The sequence below is a fragment of the Periophthalmus magnuspinnatus genome, chromosome 7 (genome assembly GCF_009829125.3).
Source record: "Periophthalmus magnuspinnatus isolate fPerMag1 chromosome 7, fPerMag1.2.pri, whole genome shotgun sequence".
Lineage (NCBI taxonomy): Eukaryota > Metazoa > Chordata > Actinopteri > Gobiiformes > Gobiidae > Periophthalmus > Periophthalmus magnuspinnatus.
In genome coordinates this window covers 25,857,782-25,875,751 of record NC_047132.1, presented here as the reverse complement: position 1 = coordinate 25,875,751, position 17,970 = coordinate 25,857,782, and the positions used below count along the sequence as shown (strand labels likewise).

The following is a 17,970-nucleotide window of genomic DNA, read 5'->3' as shown; positions in this document are numbered from 1 at the left end:
CAATATAGAGTGACTCCTCAATAAACACATGTATATAAGAAGGATCTTGTTTAATGATAAAATAATAATGAACAAGTAATGATTTAGAATTATAGATGCAAGTTTTCAATTCATAATTATATCTAAAGTCTAAAGGCCCAACACAAAATTATATATTAGAATCTTGCTTTGCTGCAGACTGACCACAATGCGTCTCATCGGCTCCATTCTCACAGTCGTTTTCCTTATCACATGTCCAGCTCATAGGAATGCAGCGTCCACTGGGACATGCAAAGAAGTTGACTGGACATTTAACATTCCTCTTATCTGCAGGACGATAATAGCACAGAAAACATATGTTGCGTCAGTAGGGCACATGGGAAGAGCCATACAAAAGCATCAACAACAACCACCTTGACAGTTCCTTTCATCAGAGAAGTCTCCACAGTCATTGTTGCCATCACACTCCCAGGAGGGCAGGTAACAAAGGGTTGTTTTCTCACAGTTCTTAAAAGAGGCTCCTTTCACGCCCAGTCGGAAGAAACGAGAGCAGTCGGTGGGCTCTGTGACAAAAGCATTCACACGTATTTATCAAGTCACTACTGCTGGGCTTTTTGAAGTGATGGGTCTGGTCTTGATGTTGGTAGCTGTCATTTTTAGTCGCCAAAAAGAGAAGTAACAGATTCAGGTCACTTACGGCAGTTCATTTCATCACTTGCATCCTCACAGTTCACCACTTGGTCACAGCGGCTAAAGTTAGAAATACAGCTTCCATCTTTGCACTGGAACTCTCCAACTTTACACAGAGTCACTACAAAACACACATTTAGATTGATTATTGCAATACTCTCCCTTCTGGCCTTCCAAAGAAAACTATTGCACCAATCAAGCTTAAAAACAGCATAAATAAATGAGACAAAAATAACTTTTCCGAAGAAGTTTGAGAATTGTGTCCATCTATATCTATTGTTTTTATCATTGTGGTATCCAAATTGATATTAAGCCTTATCCTTAGATTTGAGATGCAAATTTTCGTTAATTTCCAAATATAAAAAGGTTACTGAAGTTACTTACTATTGCAAGGAAGTTCATCAGAGTGATCCCCACAGTCGTCCGTGCCATCACACCAGAACTGATGCCCAATGCAACGCCCGTTAATGCACTTTCTGTAGCCTTTTTTGCAAATTCTGTGAGCTGATTAGAAAAAACAGGTTAGCTAACAGCAATAATAAAATGATACTAGTAACGCAGTAGTCTTATTTCAGTCAGATTTACAGTGAGATATAAACTTACCACAATAGGATTGCTTCTCGTCAGACTTGTCCTTGCAGTGTACCATGCCATCACAGGTCAGACTGTAGTTGATGCAGTCCCCATTGCCACACTCAAAGTCGTCCACACTTCCACAGGACATGTTCACAGCTAGTGAGGTACGTACATTTAAGTTTAGAGACATTTCAACTTTGATTAATTTCTTCTTTCTCTGTTTCTTACAAGAGCAAGTGTTGTCTTCCAGAAGTTGACGGTCTCCGCGGCAGCTGCAGTTGACCCGTCCATCGGAGGTTGGCAGACACAAGTCCTGACATCCGCCATTGTTGTTTCGGCAAGGGGAATACTCACCTTAAAAAATATATATATTTTTTTTTTTTAATACTATGTGCAGGGAATTTATGAAAGATGATGATAAATTGTGTTTACAGCTGTTGGTGTCATTGGCAACAGCGACGATGCCCATTGGCTGTTGCGGGATGTCTGCTCTGAGCACTTTCATGTCTCCTCCTGTGTACTTGTCTGCTCTTAGGACGGCCCTCCTCACCCAGTCCGTCCAGAAGATGTAATCCCCGTATACGGCCAGGCCAAATGGATGAACTGGCTCATTCTTCAACAGGACCTGTGAAAAGAATTAAATTAGATCTCAAATGAAACTGTAAAATATGTATCAATCCAACAAAAAAGTCTGGATATATCAAATGTACTGAGTAAATAGCTTAATCATTACTTTCAAATAAATTATTATTTCATAAATTGGTGTAATCCTTTATTCATCCAGAGTGGTCCATGGAAGAAAGGTTTTATAGGTTTCAAAAACATCGTCTAGAGGACTACCTTTATAACCCTTTCAACCAAGATTTGTATATTTTAACAAATGATAGCATTTGTTAAATGCATCTTAACACTTTGAAATATAAAAACATTAATTAATAATTAATCTATATTTTAAAATAATATTAAAACCATAGGTAAAATAAGATATAAAATTTGTTTGAAAATGCTACATTTAACAAAAATGAGCAATGAAACAAAATAAAAGTCCTTACATAACGGTTGCTTCCATCATATTCACAGCGCTCGATCTTGTCCAATGTGGCGTCAGAAAAGTAGAGTTTTTCAGCCCGGTGATCAATAGCCAGACCGTTTGGCGTTTTGATGTCACTACCAATGATCACCAGAACATTTGCCCCATTCAGAGAGGCCCTCATTATACTGGGGGCCTGCTCATTCCAGTTGGTCCAGAACATGAGACTATAGCAAAGAATTCACAGATCAGTTATAAAGATGTCACACAAAATGCCACGATTAATTGAAAACTATAACTTTAAATAGGCTTAATAAAAGTATATCTTAATTCATAGTGAACAAATACAAATATCATACCAATACCAAATAATTAATACCCCTAACCTCTTAATTATATAGTTACTAAACTTGAATCAAGCTTAAAGGTTCTATATTTCGCAAAATTGATTCTTGTGAGCTTTAAGTCATGTTATAATGTTGTTACCTCATCAAAAACATAGCTGGAGCTGTGTTTTGTTTCATTCGCACATGTTAGAGTAATTCTTTATTATTAGCCTGTTTACATCTCTAATGCTCAAAATGCTCCGTTCCACCTTGTGATGTCATATAGTGGGACATTGGGAATACCAGGGCTGAAATTATCCAAATGATTCTAGTAAAGACGTATGGAGTTTGAAACAAGCACATCACTTTCTGTATTACCACATGAGATCACAAGGTGGAACAGAGCATACTGTCTTTAAAATAAGAACTCTTAGAGACTCTTAGAGCTTAAATACGCAGGGTTTGTGTGTCAAACATGTCTGAAACAAAACACAACTCTGGGTATGATTGTGATGAGGAAAAAATGTTATAACATAGATTGGAAAACAGCGCAATATGGGCCCTTTAATAATCTATTTGTTCATTATGAATTAAAACCTGGTTTATTATTATTATTATTATTATTATTATTATGCTTTTTCATTCATGCTTTTTTTTAAGGCTAATTAAAATGTATGCATTACAAAGGATACAAGATTAATTTGATTACTCACTCCTGACACTCATCCAGTACAAATGCTCTGGGGTGGTCCTCTCCAGACATAGTGACCACAGTATCACGGTTGTAGGCCACGTTTCGGCTCTGGTCGACTGTGTGGCGAGTGATTGTTGACGTTGTGTAACTTGTCCAATAGAGCGTATCCCAGCCACGGTGATAGGCAAGACCCTCAACCGATCCAACATCTGTGAAGCAAGAAGAGGCATTGTAAATTAAGTGTGTTGTTAAGGTGGAGTGAAAAGCAGCATAATAGATGGTCACAGATTAGGAGGTCCTCAATAATGAGTATGGAAACAATTGATATAAAAATAAACCAAAACAACAAAAACACACATAACCATGTGTTTGCTGTTTCCAGAGAGGGCAATGATTTGTGTCGTCCTGTCATTTTATAGCTGGCTTAACAACGCGTACACATACTGGTCTTGGGACATGTCAGTTTAGGCCAAAATCTTGTGAAGAAGAAAATCTATTACGGAGTTTAAAAATTTAACTGCTACTAGCTATGAAAAAGTATATGCACCAAATATTAACAGCTACATTCTTTTTCTTTGTTGATTTATAATTGCCCCCTCAAAAAAAAAAAAAAAAAGAAAAATGGGTAAATGGGCTAACAGGCAAAGAAAACTACAAAAGAGAGTCTGATAGTGATTCAACTGCAGGAAAATCATTACGGAAATGATTACTGAACTTGAAGCATGTTGTAAATGGTGATAGATGGGGTGGCCCCTCCCTACACAGATCTCTACGGCCCCTTGTCACTGAGCAAACACTGTTTTAAAGCTTTCTGCCATTTGATAAACCGCCTCAATGGCTTTAGAAGCAGAAACACCTGTAGTTTTCAGCTGGAATCTTTGAGATGGACTATTATAAGCTTTGGTTTTGCTGGACATGCATGAAGATCTTTGAACTGGGCAAACTGACACCTACACGAAGAGCCATTTAGCATCAACATTGACTGATCTTCAAGTGGAATATCGTTTAACCACCAGAGGAGCAAAGAGCTATCCACTGTTGCCTTGTTTCAATAAATCAATGCAAGCGTAACTTCTTGGATTAAAAAGACCAACCTGGTTCTGCCAAGGTAAATATTGGGATTCGACAGTCGACTTTGAACTTAAACTGAAGAGTAGCGATAAACTCTTAAATACCAGCCAAGCACCAGACTTTGTGAAATTGTAAGTCTCTTATATGAAGGACACAAATTCTAAAGTTGCTAAAGAGATTTGACCGGGGTGGTCCTAATTGCTTATCTAATTGCTATCATTATGAGCTGTCTCAACAGAGTGTGATTAAGCCTGTGATTAAGACACAAATTAGAGCCAAACGATGCATCAAGTAGCATGCAGCGGCTAAGCTCTCATGGGCCATTAGACAAATAGCAAAAATTGAATTTTGAGTCATGGACACATTAGAGAGTCAGTTTAACACCAGTGGATTTCCCGAAGTGAGCAAAGACCAAGCACTGATCAAAGTAATAGTACCTCTCCTTGATGGTTTTATTCTAGTAATTGGTCTGGTTGGACATTTTTTGGTTATTGCCATTCTAAACGGCAGGAGGAAGAGAGATAGTCAGCCTCCACACAGTACGGACACACTGTTGTTGGCTCTGAGCACTGCTGACCTGCTCCTGCTACTCTGTCTGCCCTTCCACACTTCAGCCATCACTCTGGGGTACTGGCCTTTTGGAAGTTTCCTTTGTAAGGCTATTAGCTTCATGGGGATTGCTTGTTCAACTGCATCAGTCTTCACACTAGCAGCGTTGGCGGTGACCCGTTACCTGACAGTGGTGCACCCTACCTGGGCTTACCGTTCAAGGATGCACCGACGCATTAAGCTCATAGTGGCTCTGCTCTGGATCCCTGCCTCAGGGCTGGCAGCACCACAGTTTGCTTTTCGCACAGTCACGTCCTCCAGTGCAATCTATTGTTTTGCCTTTCTTTCCACCTTCAGCCAACTGGTCTACAGCATTGCCTTGTTCCTTTGTGGATTTGCCATTCCACTTGGCATTATTGTACTTATGTATACCAAAATATACTGCTTTCTTCGACATGCAAGGCTACTGGGTAACCCTCCTCAACTGGAGCGCTATCAAAATCAAGTGACCCACACTTCAGCTCTGCTTGTTCTGATCTTCACGCTCCTCTGGCTGCCATCCTACACCCTCATGTTTTTTTTCATTGGTGGGACCGTATCAGGAGCCCCAGGCTATAACCTTTTTGCTATATTTGCCAGACTGTTGGCATCTTTGGCAACTGTGGTGAACCCTATCCTCTACGGCTTTATGTCACAGAAGTTTAGAAAAGAACTAATGGAGATGGGCAGAAAGTGGTGGGCCTGGTGTAAAAGCTGCCAGATCGATTGCCCTCTTTTTTGGAACAGAGACGTAGTGCAGCCATTTGTGTTGGACAGCTCGGACAGAAGCCAGAACTGATTAAGTGCCAAAGAAAAAACACTGCTACCTCAGACATAACTAATAATATATTCTCATTTTATATATATATATATGTGTATATATATATATGTGTATATATATATATATGTGTATATATATATGTATATATATATATATATGTGTATATATATATGTATATATATATATATATATATATATATATATATATATATATATATATATATATATATATATATATATATATATATATATATACATACATATTTATACATATATAATATATATAATATATATATATATATATATACATATTTATACACATATTTTATACACATATACACACACACACATATATATATATATAATATATATATATACATATATATAATATATATACACATATATATATATTTTTTATGTTTTTTTTCTCTCTCTTAGCAAGCCTTTCGGTTTTAAAACAGGGAAAAACATGTGTTCAGTGGATGATCTTGTGATGTAAAACAGGAATTTAGTTGTATATTGAGTAGCTCTTCAAGTGGCAGCTCTCAGTGAGAGAAGCTGCAGCTGTGTGTTCATGCAGTAGCTCCTCATTGATCAAGAGCTGCCAATATGGGCACTAATGTCATGTTTAAACTTCTCAGGGAAAGAAGGATGTCATTCATTATGTAGAAAATTTACACTAGATAGCTAAATAAAACAGATTTTACCACAAGTGTATCCAGTGTAATTTTGATGTAAAGTGGAATAAAAAAATGCGACAAACTCACTATCAACAACAATCTTGCGGTCTGCTCCATCATCATTGATTTGTTGGATGTTTCCAAAGTGGATGTCACTGAAGAAGATGCGGTTGGACCCTTTTCCTCCTCCTCCGTGATAGTCAAAACTCAGAGCAATAACATTTTTCATGTGGTCGGGGTCCTCAAATGGTTTTATAGGAGCATTTAAATTTGTCTCATCTGATAGGTGTATGCTCTTTAATATAGTCCTCTCAGAATAAAGCAGATATCCATCATAGTCACGGCAGCTTTTGTTGTCCTCAGCGAGCATGCCATGTGCACAAGCGCAGGTCCGCTGCCCATTTCCACGAAACAGACATAGCTGTTCACAACCACCATTGTTGTCCTTGCAAACATTGGTACCTGCAAAGACAGACGAAATGTAATAAATTAAAACAGTAATATTGTAAATTGTATGGAAAATAGTTCAAACAACTGAGCTAGTATGAAAAGATGGTAGATTATATGTCTGCATTTTCCTGGGTTGTTACAAATAATAATGACAGAGTGACCAACAAGTTATGCAGTTGTGGGTTGGGTACCTTGTTGTCTAGCTCTGTTGAAAACCTTTATGTCTTTCAGCTGCACCCCGATTCCAGTCCTCAGCTGAACTGCATCTGTGGCATTGTCTTTGCTGCCTCTTTTAATGGAGCCATTTGCATGAGTCCTACACATAATTAAAGAGAGAAAAAAACAACAACAAAGCTAAACATATCAACAACAGCAACGAAAACATGTGAACACATAAAGTATTATGTTGGACACAAACCTGTCACTCCAATAGATGTATTCCTCAAAGACAGATACAGCAAACATGTCCATGTTATTGTTGGCCAGCACTAGCTCCCTGTTTTCTCCAGTCTCTAGATTGATGCGCTCAATCTTATCCGTTCTGGCATCACACCAGTAAAGCAAACCCTCCTACAAGTCCAAACAAAGTCAAATCACTTATTGCACTAAAAACTACAAATAGGAAATTGGAAATGTTGAGACTTGTCAGGCAGTGCTTTACTTGACAGCACCAATATAAGATAGCCCGATCACAAAAATACAACATTTTAATACTCATACCTCATAGTCAATGGAGATTCCGTTGGGCCAGCTGATGCTCACATTGACTAGGACCAGCCTCTGAGAACCATCAAGACGAGAACGCTCGATTCTGGGATACTGACCCCACTCTGTCCAGAACAAGTATCTACACAGACAAATAAATGTATGAAAACATCAATGTGCTGGGGTCTTATTAATAAAGATGTGCATAAAACACGTATGGCACAAAACATGGCAGAAACATCATCAATAAAAGCCTCACCCTTTCACTGGATGAACAGTGATGGCCCTGGGTTTATCAAGGCCCTGTGAGATCACCACATAACGAAAAGAACCATTCAGTCGCGCAACTTCAATCACATCAAAGCCCTGGTCAGTCCAATAAATATTCCCTGTAATAAGACATGATTAAAGTAAGTACACAAGCAACTGACTTTTAAATAGTATTATGCAATGATTAGCCTTCAGACCTGCTATCCAGTCCACAGTGATGCCCTCCACTCTGCCTATGCCATTTGTAACCACGTCCTCTCTCCAGGTCTGGTCCCTTTTGGCTCTGCTGATAGTGCTTAAGCCCATGTCAACCCAATAAATGGTGTCATTCTCTGAAAACCCAAAAATAATTTTAAGCCTCACTATAAAGTCTCACATCACCAAAGCCAATTCAAAATTTCACTGAAGTGAGGCATTTTACTTGCTGTGGTCCAGTAACTCACCAGCATGGAAGTCAATGCCAACGGCCAGAGAGGTGCCAGACACTGGCACCAGAGCGTCAGATTTGTCTGCAGGGTCCAAAGGAATTCCTCTAATTCCCTCATGGACTGAGTAAAGCAAGAAGGAGCCCATTCCTGTTCAAGACAGAATAATTAGATTTTTATAACCTACAACATGTCAGTGTGTAAAAGGATCTCTTTGAGAACAGCTGCCGTACCCTCACAGGACTGCTGACCACTCTTCAGGCTGTATCCTGCGGTGCACATACAGGCCCGGGTCGTTGGAGAAGTAGGAAGGCACAATTGAGAGCAGTCTCCATTGTTGTTACTACAGAGGTTTATACCAGCTACAAGAAAACACAAATGTTAAACATTTTCTACACATTGTACACATTAGATCTTCAGATTTGTGTGACCACCTTTCTGTGTATCTTCATCATATATCTTCATGTGCATCATTGGCGATGTGTTGTTTCTTAAGACCTTCCAGTTTTCCCCATCTTTCTTGTCACATGTCCCAATTTGATCACTACCCTGGTCTGCCCACCAGAGCTTATCACCTGAAATAATTTTACCATTGAAATTACTGTATATGACCACTGTGTATTTGTAAATATTATCTAGATCTTACCCATAATTGCAAGTGCTGTGGCTTTGGTAAGTTTGCCTTTAATGCCCTCAAGTATCTCCAAGTTGGACCCATCCAGCTTACAGCGATTAATGGTGCTGTTTCCTGAGCTAATCCAGTACAACTTCTCATTCTCATAATCAATTGAAAGACCTAACAAGGAATAGCACATGTAATACTGTGGCATAAAGATAATCTCTTCAACTTTAAGCCTCAGTTTAAAAGTTCCCTACTCACCGACTGGTCCTTTTTGGTTGGTAAAGAGTAAAGTGCGATTTGTGCCATCCATATTAGCCACACTAATATTGTCCCCATCTGTCCAGTACAGTTTACTGCAACATATTTAAATAATATGTTAATCACTCTTTCCATTCTTGTTGCATAATAACAAAACAGAAAATAGATGCTGTATGAAACTTTGCTGAACACCAACCCAAGCAGAGGGTGTGCAACCAGACAGTGGGGTTTATCAAGACCCTGGACCACAGCATTTTTAAAAGACCCATCCAATCGGGCCACATTGATCTGCTTCTTATTGGTGTCATAACTGGTCCAGAAGAGATTTCTTGACACCCAGTCTACTGCCAGTCCATGTGCATTGGGAAGATCTGCAAATTAAATATGTAATTTTAAACATACTGTATCTGCGATGACAACTCAAGTTAAAAGAAAATGGTTCTTACCAGCTGAAACAACAGTCTCCACTCCAGTGCCATTAATGAAGGCTCTCTTAATAGTTTGTGTTCGGACATCTGACCAATAGATGCGATGTTCTACAGCATCATAGTCCACAGCTGTGACATTGTCTATGTCTGGCACAGTGAAGGAGATGATGTAGTTGTAATAGGGATTGTCGATGTCAACTCCTCTGATCTCAATCTGACGAGCGTAGAGGAGAAATTTGCGGGACTCTGAATAATAAACAAAAAGCAATTAAGTGACAACTCTATGAATAATTCATTGTAGTCCCACTAGAATACATTTAGGATATATTTCACAATATTACTTAAGCCAGCAATTTATGAAGGATCAAATTCAAATCACAAGGTAGAAAGAAATATGGTTTAATGTAAAACATCAGTTAATTATGTCTATTTTAATGGCACTAAGCATACAATAACTACAATATGCTTGTCAGGTGTATGAGATAATAATGTTTGAAAGAAATGATAATCTATACTATAATTACTCACTCCTATTACCTTTGCATGTGCGCTTGTCAGCTTGCAGTTTCATAAGGTGAGGGCAGGCACAGGAGAATGTCTGGTTGAAGTTAATGAGGCAGAGGTGGGAGCAAGGGCTTTTGCCATCTTTAGCACAAGGATTTGGAGCTAAATAAAAAAAAGAAAAGTAATGAGAAAACATGCAGACATAAACCAAGAAAAATGTAACTGTAAATGTAAGTATAACTATATTTTTGTGTCTACTAGAGTAAATGACAACTGCAATCAGTGTTTAGTGGTTTTCTGATCACTTAAATGTGTCTCATATTTGAAATACTAAAAAAACAGATTGAGCTTCTGAAATGTGAACTTAGACAATATACTTTCAGTGGAATTTGCAGTGAACCATGAGTTGTTTATCATTTAAACTTGTGGTCTTGATTACTGACAGATTTGCATGGCTCAGTCTGGGTACTGAGCAGTTGTGCTGGGTTTTGTGACTCACCCTGAGGTTGTCTTGATGGGTGGTAAACCTGCAGGTCAAAGGGCTGTGTGTTGGTGCGCTGGACCACAGTCACATTGTGTCCTGTCCATTTGTTTGCTTTAGATAAGGTGTTTGTCCTCCAGTCAGTCCAGTAGACCTCACCACCATACATAGTGACGGCAAATGGGTGCGACAGATACTCATGACCACGCAATACTTCAATCAGCCCTGATCCATCATACTTAGCGGAGTAGATTGCATCTGACCTGCAACGGAACAAAATGAGAAAAATACAAATTATGAACCCAATACAGCTTTCCACATGAAAAACTCAAATTAAATTGTTAATTTTCCCAGCAAAACAACAACATTTACTTCAATATAAAAATATAAATGGTTAATTCAAAGCAAAGGATGTCAATGATGTAAAAGTGTGGGTGGATGAAGTGCAATGGGAGAGAGTAATAGCGAGACTTGTGGCAAATAAATACCTGGCATCTATCCACACAATGCGCCTCTCCATGTAGTCTACAGTCAGTCCATTGGGCCAACCACCGCTGCCGGTCTCTCTGTGGATCGTGCGCCTGCCTTCGCCACTCATAGAAGCTGCCTCTATTCGAGGCTGACTTGCATCCCAATCAGTCCAGAAGAGAATACTACCAAAAGGGTAGAGAATGATTAGATCTGCAATGCTATAGAAATGTATAAATTAATCTTATTTTGCTTTTCTTACCCATCACGGGGATCTAAAGCAATAGCACGAGGGTGCTCTACTTCTCCAGCTAGCAGAGTTGTCCTCATTGTCCCATCAAGCTTGGCAACTTCAATTTGATCCAGGTTACTCTCAACCCAGTAAATGTTTCCAGCAATCCAGTCTACAGCCAGGCCCTCTGGTGTGGCCAGTCCATACTGAATCACCACCTCAAAGCTAGTCAGAGCTGGAACAAAGAAACAGACATGGTAAGGAAAAACAATCAGCTTGATAGGCTTATAAGAGCAATGCCAGTTTTGCCTTTACACAATATGGGATAATTTTTCTTTACAAATTTTGTTTTACAAAGAGTTTAACATTGTCTAACACCTGGACTCACACATTCTTCTGTGATCAGTATTTTCAGTATAATCATGAACAACCAGCAGATTTGGGTGTTGCTGACCTCAGCTTTCAACCTGCAGTCACGCACACCCAGTCTCAAGACAAATGCAAAGAGACAAGGTCTTCCGAGCGCCCCTGAAGTGCTGTGCTGGGAACGCAACCTTGATTGGTAAAAAGACTAAAGGTTCAGAGGAAACAAGGCCAAGCATGACCTGAACGATTCAGGAACATGCACTGCCACTCGTAACTAAAGATTGATCAATATTTTTATGATTTTTTTTTTTTTTAATTGCTGATGAGGATATGGATTATACAGAAACCACAGCAACCAAAAGCATTTTTGAGACAATGTGTAGGGCAGATTTGAAAGTGCAAACTTATCGACAACCCTGTTTCACTAAAATTCTACAAGAGCAGTGTAGTCACCCTAAAGTTTTCAAATGAAGTTTCATGTCTTCCTTCAGTAGGGTGGTCAGCCTAAGCAAAAGGTCAAAAGCAGATATGCTAAAAAAATAAAAATAAAATAAAAACAGCAAATATTTGTCCTATATATCAGTTGGCCATTTAACTCCACTCTAAACCTTTTAAAGTTTTTGATGTAAAAGGCTTATTTAGACATTAAAACAACTGATGAACATAAACAGACAATGGACTGAAGAAGTATGAGATAAAAACTCACATAATAGATTCTTATGAGCCAACAATAAATTCTAGTACCTATGGCATGCCACCTTGACTCAAACAAAAAAAAAAAAAAAGTTGAATTACACAAAGTATTACAATGTGTGCTGTTCTCACCTCCATTTTCAGAGAGTTTCCCTCTGTATATCTTGTCCTCAACCACATCAGTCCAGTACAGTGTGCTCTGGTTGAGGTGAAAGTCCAAGGCTATCGTGTTCCTCAGGCCTGGGACCAGCACACTGAACTCCCCTTTGTGGAGCTCTATCCTTCGGATCTCATGACGGTTGGAAAAAATTATGAAGGGCTTGAAAGGATCTGAAAAATAAAAATGAATAACAAAGTTAAAAATGTACTTAGTGGTCAATGCACAGTAACAAATTGATTCCTCCATTTAAAGTTTGAGGTGAATGTGCAAAAACACAAGGAAAATAGAATTAATTTTCCTCACCTGTGCTTTTGCAGCTTTCCATGTCAGACTCCAGTTCCCAGCCCTCATAGCAGGAGCACTTGACGGTGGATTTCTCCTGCTCGCACTTCTGGCTACACTTAAGATGTTTGGCACAGAAGCTCTGGATCTGGCAGGTCTTATTGTCAGGGCCCAGCTCCATACCCAAGGGGCAAGAACACATGTATCCCTCTCCAGGAATTATTGTACAGTTGTGACTGCAGCCTCCCTTGTCCACAGCACACAGGTCTTTAGAGAAAAGGGAATTACCGTTTATGAATCAAGACCTAGATTTAATTTACATTAAAAAAAATAAAAAAAATACACACCACAAAGCTTCTCATCAGAGCCATCGGGACAGTCATCAGTGCCATCGCAGAGCTTTTCAGCAGGCAGACAGATGGAGTCATTGGTGGCACACATGTGGTGAGATAATTTACACACCAACGTTTCACAGTTGTCCTCATCCGAATTGTCTTCACAGTCACTGTCTCCATCACACACCCAGGCCTTACTGATGCAGCGAGCTGTTCACAGAGGACAGTTAGATCATATCGACTGCATCACTTTCACTATAACTATAGCTAATGCTCCTACCCGAGTCCCTGCAGCTGAACTTGACCGCAGGGTCACACATGTGTGTAACACCATCACAGCTGTTCTCATCACTCAGATCCATACAGTCTGTGTCTCCGTCACAGCGCCAGCGCATGGGAATGCACAAACCATCCATCCGACACTGGAATTCATCGACATGGCAGCCACCTGGAGGTCGAGTAGCTGCAAGAAAATAAACAAAAACACAGTTTAAAGTAACATACTGTAATACTTTGAATAAAGTACTAGTCAATCACACACTGAACCTGAAAAAAGATGTATTTAAAAAAACAAACCAACTGTGAAACCGTAAAAGGAGTAGAAATCTTTTTATTATGACTAACTACTTCCAGATGGCAGGCCAACAAAGCCTACAAACACACACAGGCAGAAATCGCACACACAGCACGCAGACTGCTCATTAGACCAACAGGTCCCGCTGAGTCCCAGTCCCTCTGCTTTCTGAGACCTGACAGCATTTAGCTGGGGTTCTACAAGGATCAAATAATAAGAGGATGTGCCAGTGACAATAAGTGTCTGATATACATGTAAAACTTAAACCATGCTAAACAGAATTCCTCATTAACATTTACATGTCAAAAAACAGCTGCAGCAACAAAAACATTTCCCTTCCACAAATACCAAAAATATTTTTAATTATTAGGTCAGGTGTAATCCAACCACATATTTAATCACACCCTGAAACAACAACAGGGATTCACTCTAAATTAAAAGTGAATGGGGCAAGCAGGGACAAGCTGAGTTAAGTGAAATGAGAAACTGAGAAGCCGGTAAAAATATACAAACAGTGGCATATCGCACAGTTGTTTGTAGCTTTTCTTACCCTGGTTGGTACAGTTAGCGTGCGTCTCATCACTGTAGTCTCCACAGTCATTGTCCCCGTCACACGTCCAGTATTCAGGGATACAGCGGCCACTGTTGCATTTGAACTGGACACTGGAGCAGGAATGGCTGCAGCCTGCCTCATCACTGTTATCTCCACAGTCATTGTCTGTATAAAAATATATATAAATACAACCTTAATTTGTGCAGGAGTATCATATGAAAAGATTTATATTTTTATTTCAATAAATGAGAGCTCACCATTGTCGCAGCGCCAGTTAATGTTTATGCATCGTCCATTTGCACAAGTGAACTGCGTCAATGGAAAGCAAGTTGGGTAAGCTATTGAGAAAAAGCAAACATAAAAGTAAACACTTATTAAATAAGCCATATCCTAAATAAGCTTGTGTTCAAATATAAAAAGTGAGGCTTACCACAAGAGTCTGGCTCATCAGAGCGGTCTCCACAGTCATCATCCAGGTCACATGTCCAAGAGATGGGGATGCAGCGGCCACTGGCACATGGATACTGATTCGGTGGGCATGTGCGTGCTGTCAGGAAGAGAAGTAAATGTTTTTAGAACAATAAAACCATCTTCTTTCTAATTAAAAAGCCACAATTCTACATCCAGACCAGTATTACCTAATTACAGTCAAAAAAGGACACCCTCAAAGACCTGGCAAATTACAACCTAATATTACATATCCTTTTATTAGAGACAGGACTTAGAAGTGGTGGCACCATAACAACTGGCTTTATCTTAATAAAGTTATTTATTACCCCTTTCATTTTAATTGAGACAAAGGCAGCTCTTAAAAAGTAATACATGGTATTAGTAAAGGATGTGTACTGGTATATTCCCATATACTACTTAGTATATTCCCATAAAGTGGTGTAAAACATGTCTTCTAAATAAACAGCCTACATATCAGTCAACAGTAAGTAGCATACCAGAGCAGGTAGTGTTAGACTCATCTTCATCATTGCCACAGTCATTGTCTCCATCACAAAGCCAGCGAAGGGGGATGCAGCGGTTGTTCTGACATTTAAACCGGTCAGCTGGGCAAGTGTGCTGGTCTGGAAAAAATTCAGACAAGAGAAAAGACAATGAGCCAAATGCTAAAACTAATGCACCATGAATATTGTGTGTGACACACCAAATGAAACTTTAAAAATAAAGACATTAAACCAATTAGCTCAGAACTGGTTGATGAGAAGAAAGCATGTCATAGTAATTACTACCACATTAAACTCTATGGAAAGAAACAATCTCGGAAACTACAAACTGGCAGTTCTTGCGAGTTACATGAGTTTTATGTTTTTCTGTGTGTTGCGGCTGTAGCCATGACAATGACGTGGCAGACTTACGGCAAAGCTCCGGCACCTCGTCACTGTTGTCCAGACAATCGTTGTCTCCGTCACACTTCCATCGCTCTTGGATACAGCGGTTGTTCTTGCAGGCAAACTCCCCGGGCTGGCACTGAGGCGGGGGCACATATGAGGGGTTGGCTAAGTTTGGGGGAAAGAGCAGAAAGAGTTTGGACAGTGAAACAAAAGCTATGCAACAAAATTTCTTTGAGCATTTGTATTTTGTGACATTCCTTGGCAGACTTTATTGAAACCTCTCCCTTCATTTGGTTGCTGCCTCAAATGGAAAGTACTCCCTGGATTACTGTAATAACCATAAGTCTGGCCGAGAAAAGTATTAGTGAAACCTTCCACTGTTAAAGGAGCTAAGTACCTTTGCAGGTGACGTTATCCACATCCAAGATTTGATCGTCTGCACAGGCACAGGACCGACCATTAGGGATAGCAAGGCATAAGCTGCTACAGCCACCATTGTTAACTCTGCATGCATTGGACCCTGAATGAAAAGTAAAAAAAAAATATATGTAAATGCCAACTTTAGTTGATGGGAATAGAATATAAAGACTACCTTGCTGCTGCTGAGCATCATAGACTCTGATCTCAAAAATAGGAGGCCTCTCATTACGAAGTAAGGTGACATTTTTGGTTTCTTGATCCAATTTGTAGATGCTTCCACCACGATACTCATTCCAGAAGAGGAATTGCTTGTAATGGCACAAACCAAAAGCGTGATTCAGCTCCTGGCCTTCATACACAACCTGTAAGATTTAAAGGAATAAATTATGGCACCAAATTTTTATTCATTCTTATTTTAATTAATTTTATTCATTCTTATTTAATTTTATTTAATATAATTTTTAAGATGTCCTATACAATTGCAAACCTTTCTTTCTGTAGAGTTGAGGTACACAAGCTCAATACGGTCATAGTATGCATCCACCCAGTACAAGATGCCCTGGGGAATGTCTAGACTCAAACCATTCGGCCACAGCACAGTCTTGCTTGTCAGAAACACTTGGTGATGAGAACCATCCATCCAAGCTTTCTTGATTTTGCCTCTGTTGCTCTCAGTTGGATCCTCCTCCCAGTCTGTCCAATACATCCATCTAGAAAACAATCATTTATGATTACAGCAATTATAAGCAAGTGCAGAACAACCCACAGATTAAGTTTGAGGTCAACAACACTTGCCATCTAATAACTAAAATGCCATGATGAAGAAGCAATCTCTGCTTTCAAATCTGGCCATAAGGCTGTGATCAATACATCTCATTCATATTTAATGTCTTTCTTACCCATGTTGAGGGTCCACCACAATTGCTCTGGGGTGACTCATCTTTCCCTCAATAAGAGTCTTGCGGGTCTGGGAAGCCTTTTCCAACCTGGCAACGCTGATAGTCTTCTTAGGTCCATCATCTGTCCAATAAAGATTACCTCCCATCCAATCCACTGCAATCCCCTCTACAGTGTGAATACCTGAGTTAAAAGAGCAAAGTATAGATAAAAAGAGTTTTTTTTTACTCTTAAGAATTTAAATGCCAATTTTAGTGGTTTGAATCTCAAAGGATTTCATCCAAAGCTTTACCTTCCTTTAATATAGTGTCCCTCTCTGTCCCATCTATCTTCTGTCGGCCAATGATGTAACTTGTAGCATCCGCAAAGTAAATGAATTCACTGGCAGCATGGAAATCCAAAGCTCTGGGGTTCATGAGGTTTTCAATGGGGATCATGTATTCATCAGGGACCTTGGCGTTCATGTCCATACCCCTAATGATGCCAGGACGACCCTTGCCATACACCAAGAAGAGTTCATGGTCTGGTTCTAGAGAAAACATAAATATTCAAGGTATGAAAGTATATATGAGAACATGAAAGACACAAGAATACATTGTTTATGAAAGAAAATATACAAGTATGCGATGTCTGTGTAGACCCTCAGTCGTCCAGGTCTGATCCATAGCAAAAGACGTAGTTCAAATCTGTCAACTGGAGAAATCATTGTAGGAGTGAAGACGTTTTGCTGCTCATCCAAGCCAACTCCTACAATGATTTGTCCAGTTGACAGAGTTGAACTTCATCTTTTGCTATACAAGTATGTGATGTTAAAACAGCAATTATTTTTATTCAAAGTGTTTTAGGAAGTAAATTTAAGGAAATGAGAAAATATACAAATAATAACTATTGAATCTTCTGCTTTATATGCATTTTGTATGTGAAAGCAAGGAAAAATTGTCAAGTTGTCATCAATTTCAAAACTCACTTTTGCAAGATTTGCCATCACTGCCGAGGCTGAACCCTGATCGACACCGGCATGTTCTTGTCTTATGGCTGTTGCTCAACAAACAGATGTCTGAACAACCTCCAGGCTTCCCAAACTGGTCCAAG

General features: G+C 39.3%; 2 protein-coding genes across 3 annotated transcripts in view; one reads left to right on the top strand and one right to left on the bottom strand.

Annotated features, from left to right (window-relative positions):
• The window catches only part of lrp1ab (low density lipoprotein receptor-related protein 1Ab), a 58,921-nt gene that overhangs the window by 14,336 nt on the left and 26,615 nt on the right, over positions 1-17,970 (bottom strand). For both annotated transcript variants that reach the window (XM_055223184.1, XM_033970048.2), the window contains exons 10-50: positions 17,846-17,970; positions 17,171-17,407; positions 16,881-17,061; positions 16,469-16,691; positions 16,154-16,343; positions 15,959-16,081; positions 15,586-15,726; positions 15,169-15,294; positions 14,652-14,768; positions 14,479-14,559; positions 14,219-14,386; positions 13,375-13,557; positions 13,107-13,304; positions 12,781-13,026; positions 12,450-12,647; positions 11,289-11,493; positions 11,047-11,211; positions 10,577-10,821; positions 10,111-10,239; positions 9,592-9,819; positions 9,342-9,516; positions 9,146-9,240; positions 8,912-9,061; positions 8,700-8,840; positions 8,499-8,627; positions 8,284-8,415; positions 8,038-8,172; positions 7,830-7,959; positions 7,586-7,712; positions 7,284-7,435; positions 7,057-7,181; positions 6,503-6,877; positions 3,315-3,504; positions 2,298-2,502; positions 1,678-1,870; positions 1,474-1,599; positions 1,273-1,401; positions 1,054-1,173; positions 677-790; positions 393-542; positions 184-306 (exon numbers count right to left, since the gene is read on the bottom strand). The exon at positions 17,846-17,970 is cut by the window's right edge and continues 19 nt beyond it. In XM_055223184.1, the coding sequence (XP_055079159.1) occupies positions 184-306; positions 393-542; positions 677-790; positions 1,054-1,173; positions 1,273-1,401; positions 1,474-1,599; positions 1,678-1,870; positions 2,298-2,502; positions 3,315-3,504; positions 6,503-6,877; positions 7,057-7,181; positions 7,284-7,435; positions 7,586-7,712; positions 7,830-7,959; positions 8,038-8,172; positions 8,284-8,415; positions 8,499-8,627; positions 8,700-8,840; positions 8,912-9,061; positions 9,146-9,240; positions 9,342-9,516; positions 9,592-9,819; positions 10,111-10,239; positions 10,577-10,821; positions 11,047-11,211; positions 11,289-11,493; positions 12,450-12,647; positions 12,781-13,026; positions 13,107-13,304; positions 13,375-13,557; positions 14,219-14,386; positions 14,479-14,559; positions 14,652-14,768; positions 15,169-15,294; positions 15,586-15,726; positions 15,959-16,081; positions 16,154-16,343; positions 16,469-16,691; positions 16,881-17,061; positions 17,171-17,407; positions 17,846-17,970 (6,725 nt within the window). The remainder of the gene's footprint in view (positions 1-183; positions 307-392; positions 543-676; positions 791-1,053; positions 1,174-1,272; positions 1,402-1,473; positions 1,600-1,677; positions 1,871-2,297; positions 2,503-3,314; positions 3,505-6,502; positions 6,878-7,056; positions 7,182-7,283; positions 7,436-7,585; positions 7,713-7,829; positions 7,960-8,037; positions 8,173-8,283; positions 8,416-8,498; positions 8,628-8,699; positions 8,841-8,911; positions 9,062-9,145; positions 9,241-9,341; positions 9,517-9,591; positions 9,820-10,110; positions 10,240-10,576; positions 10,822-11,046; positions 11,212-11,288; positions 11,494-12,449; positions 12,648-12,780; positions 13,027-13,106; positions 13,305-13,374; positions 13,558-14,218; positions 14,387-14,478; positions 14,560-14,651; positions 14,769-15,168; positions 15,295-15,585; positions 15,727-15,958; positions 16,082-16,153; positions 16,344-16,468; positions 16,692-16,880; positions 17,062-17,170; positions 17,408-17,845) is intronic.
• LOC129456408 (delta-type opioid receptor-like) lies at positions 4,722-5,753 on the top strand. Its single transcript, XM_055223185.1, has one exon. The coding sequence runs from the start codon at positions 4,722-4,724 to the stop codon at positions 5,751-5,753; it is 1,032 nt and encodes a 343-aa protein (XP_055079160.1).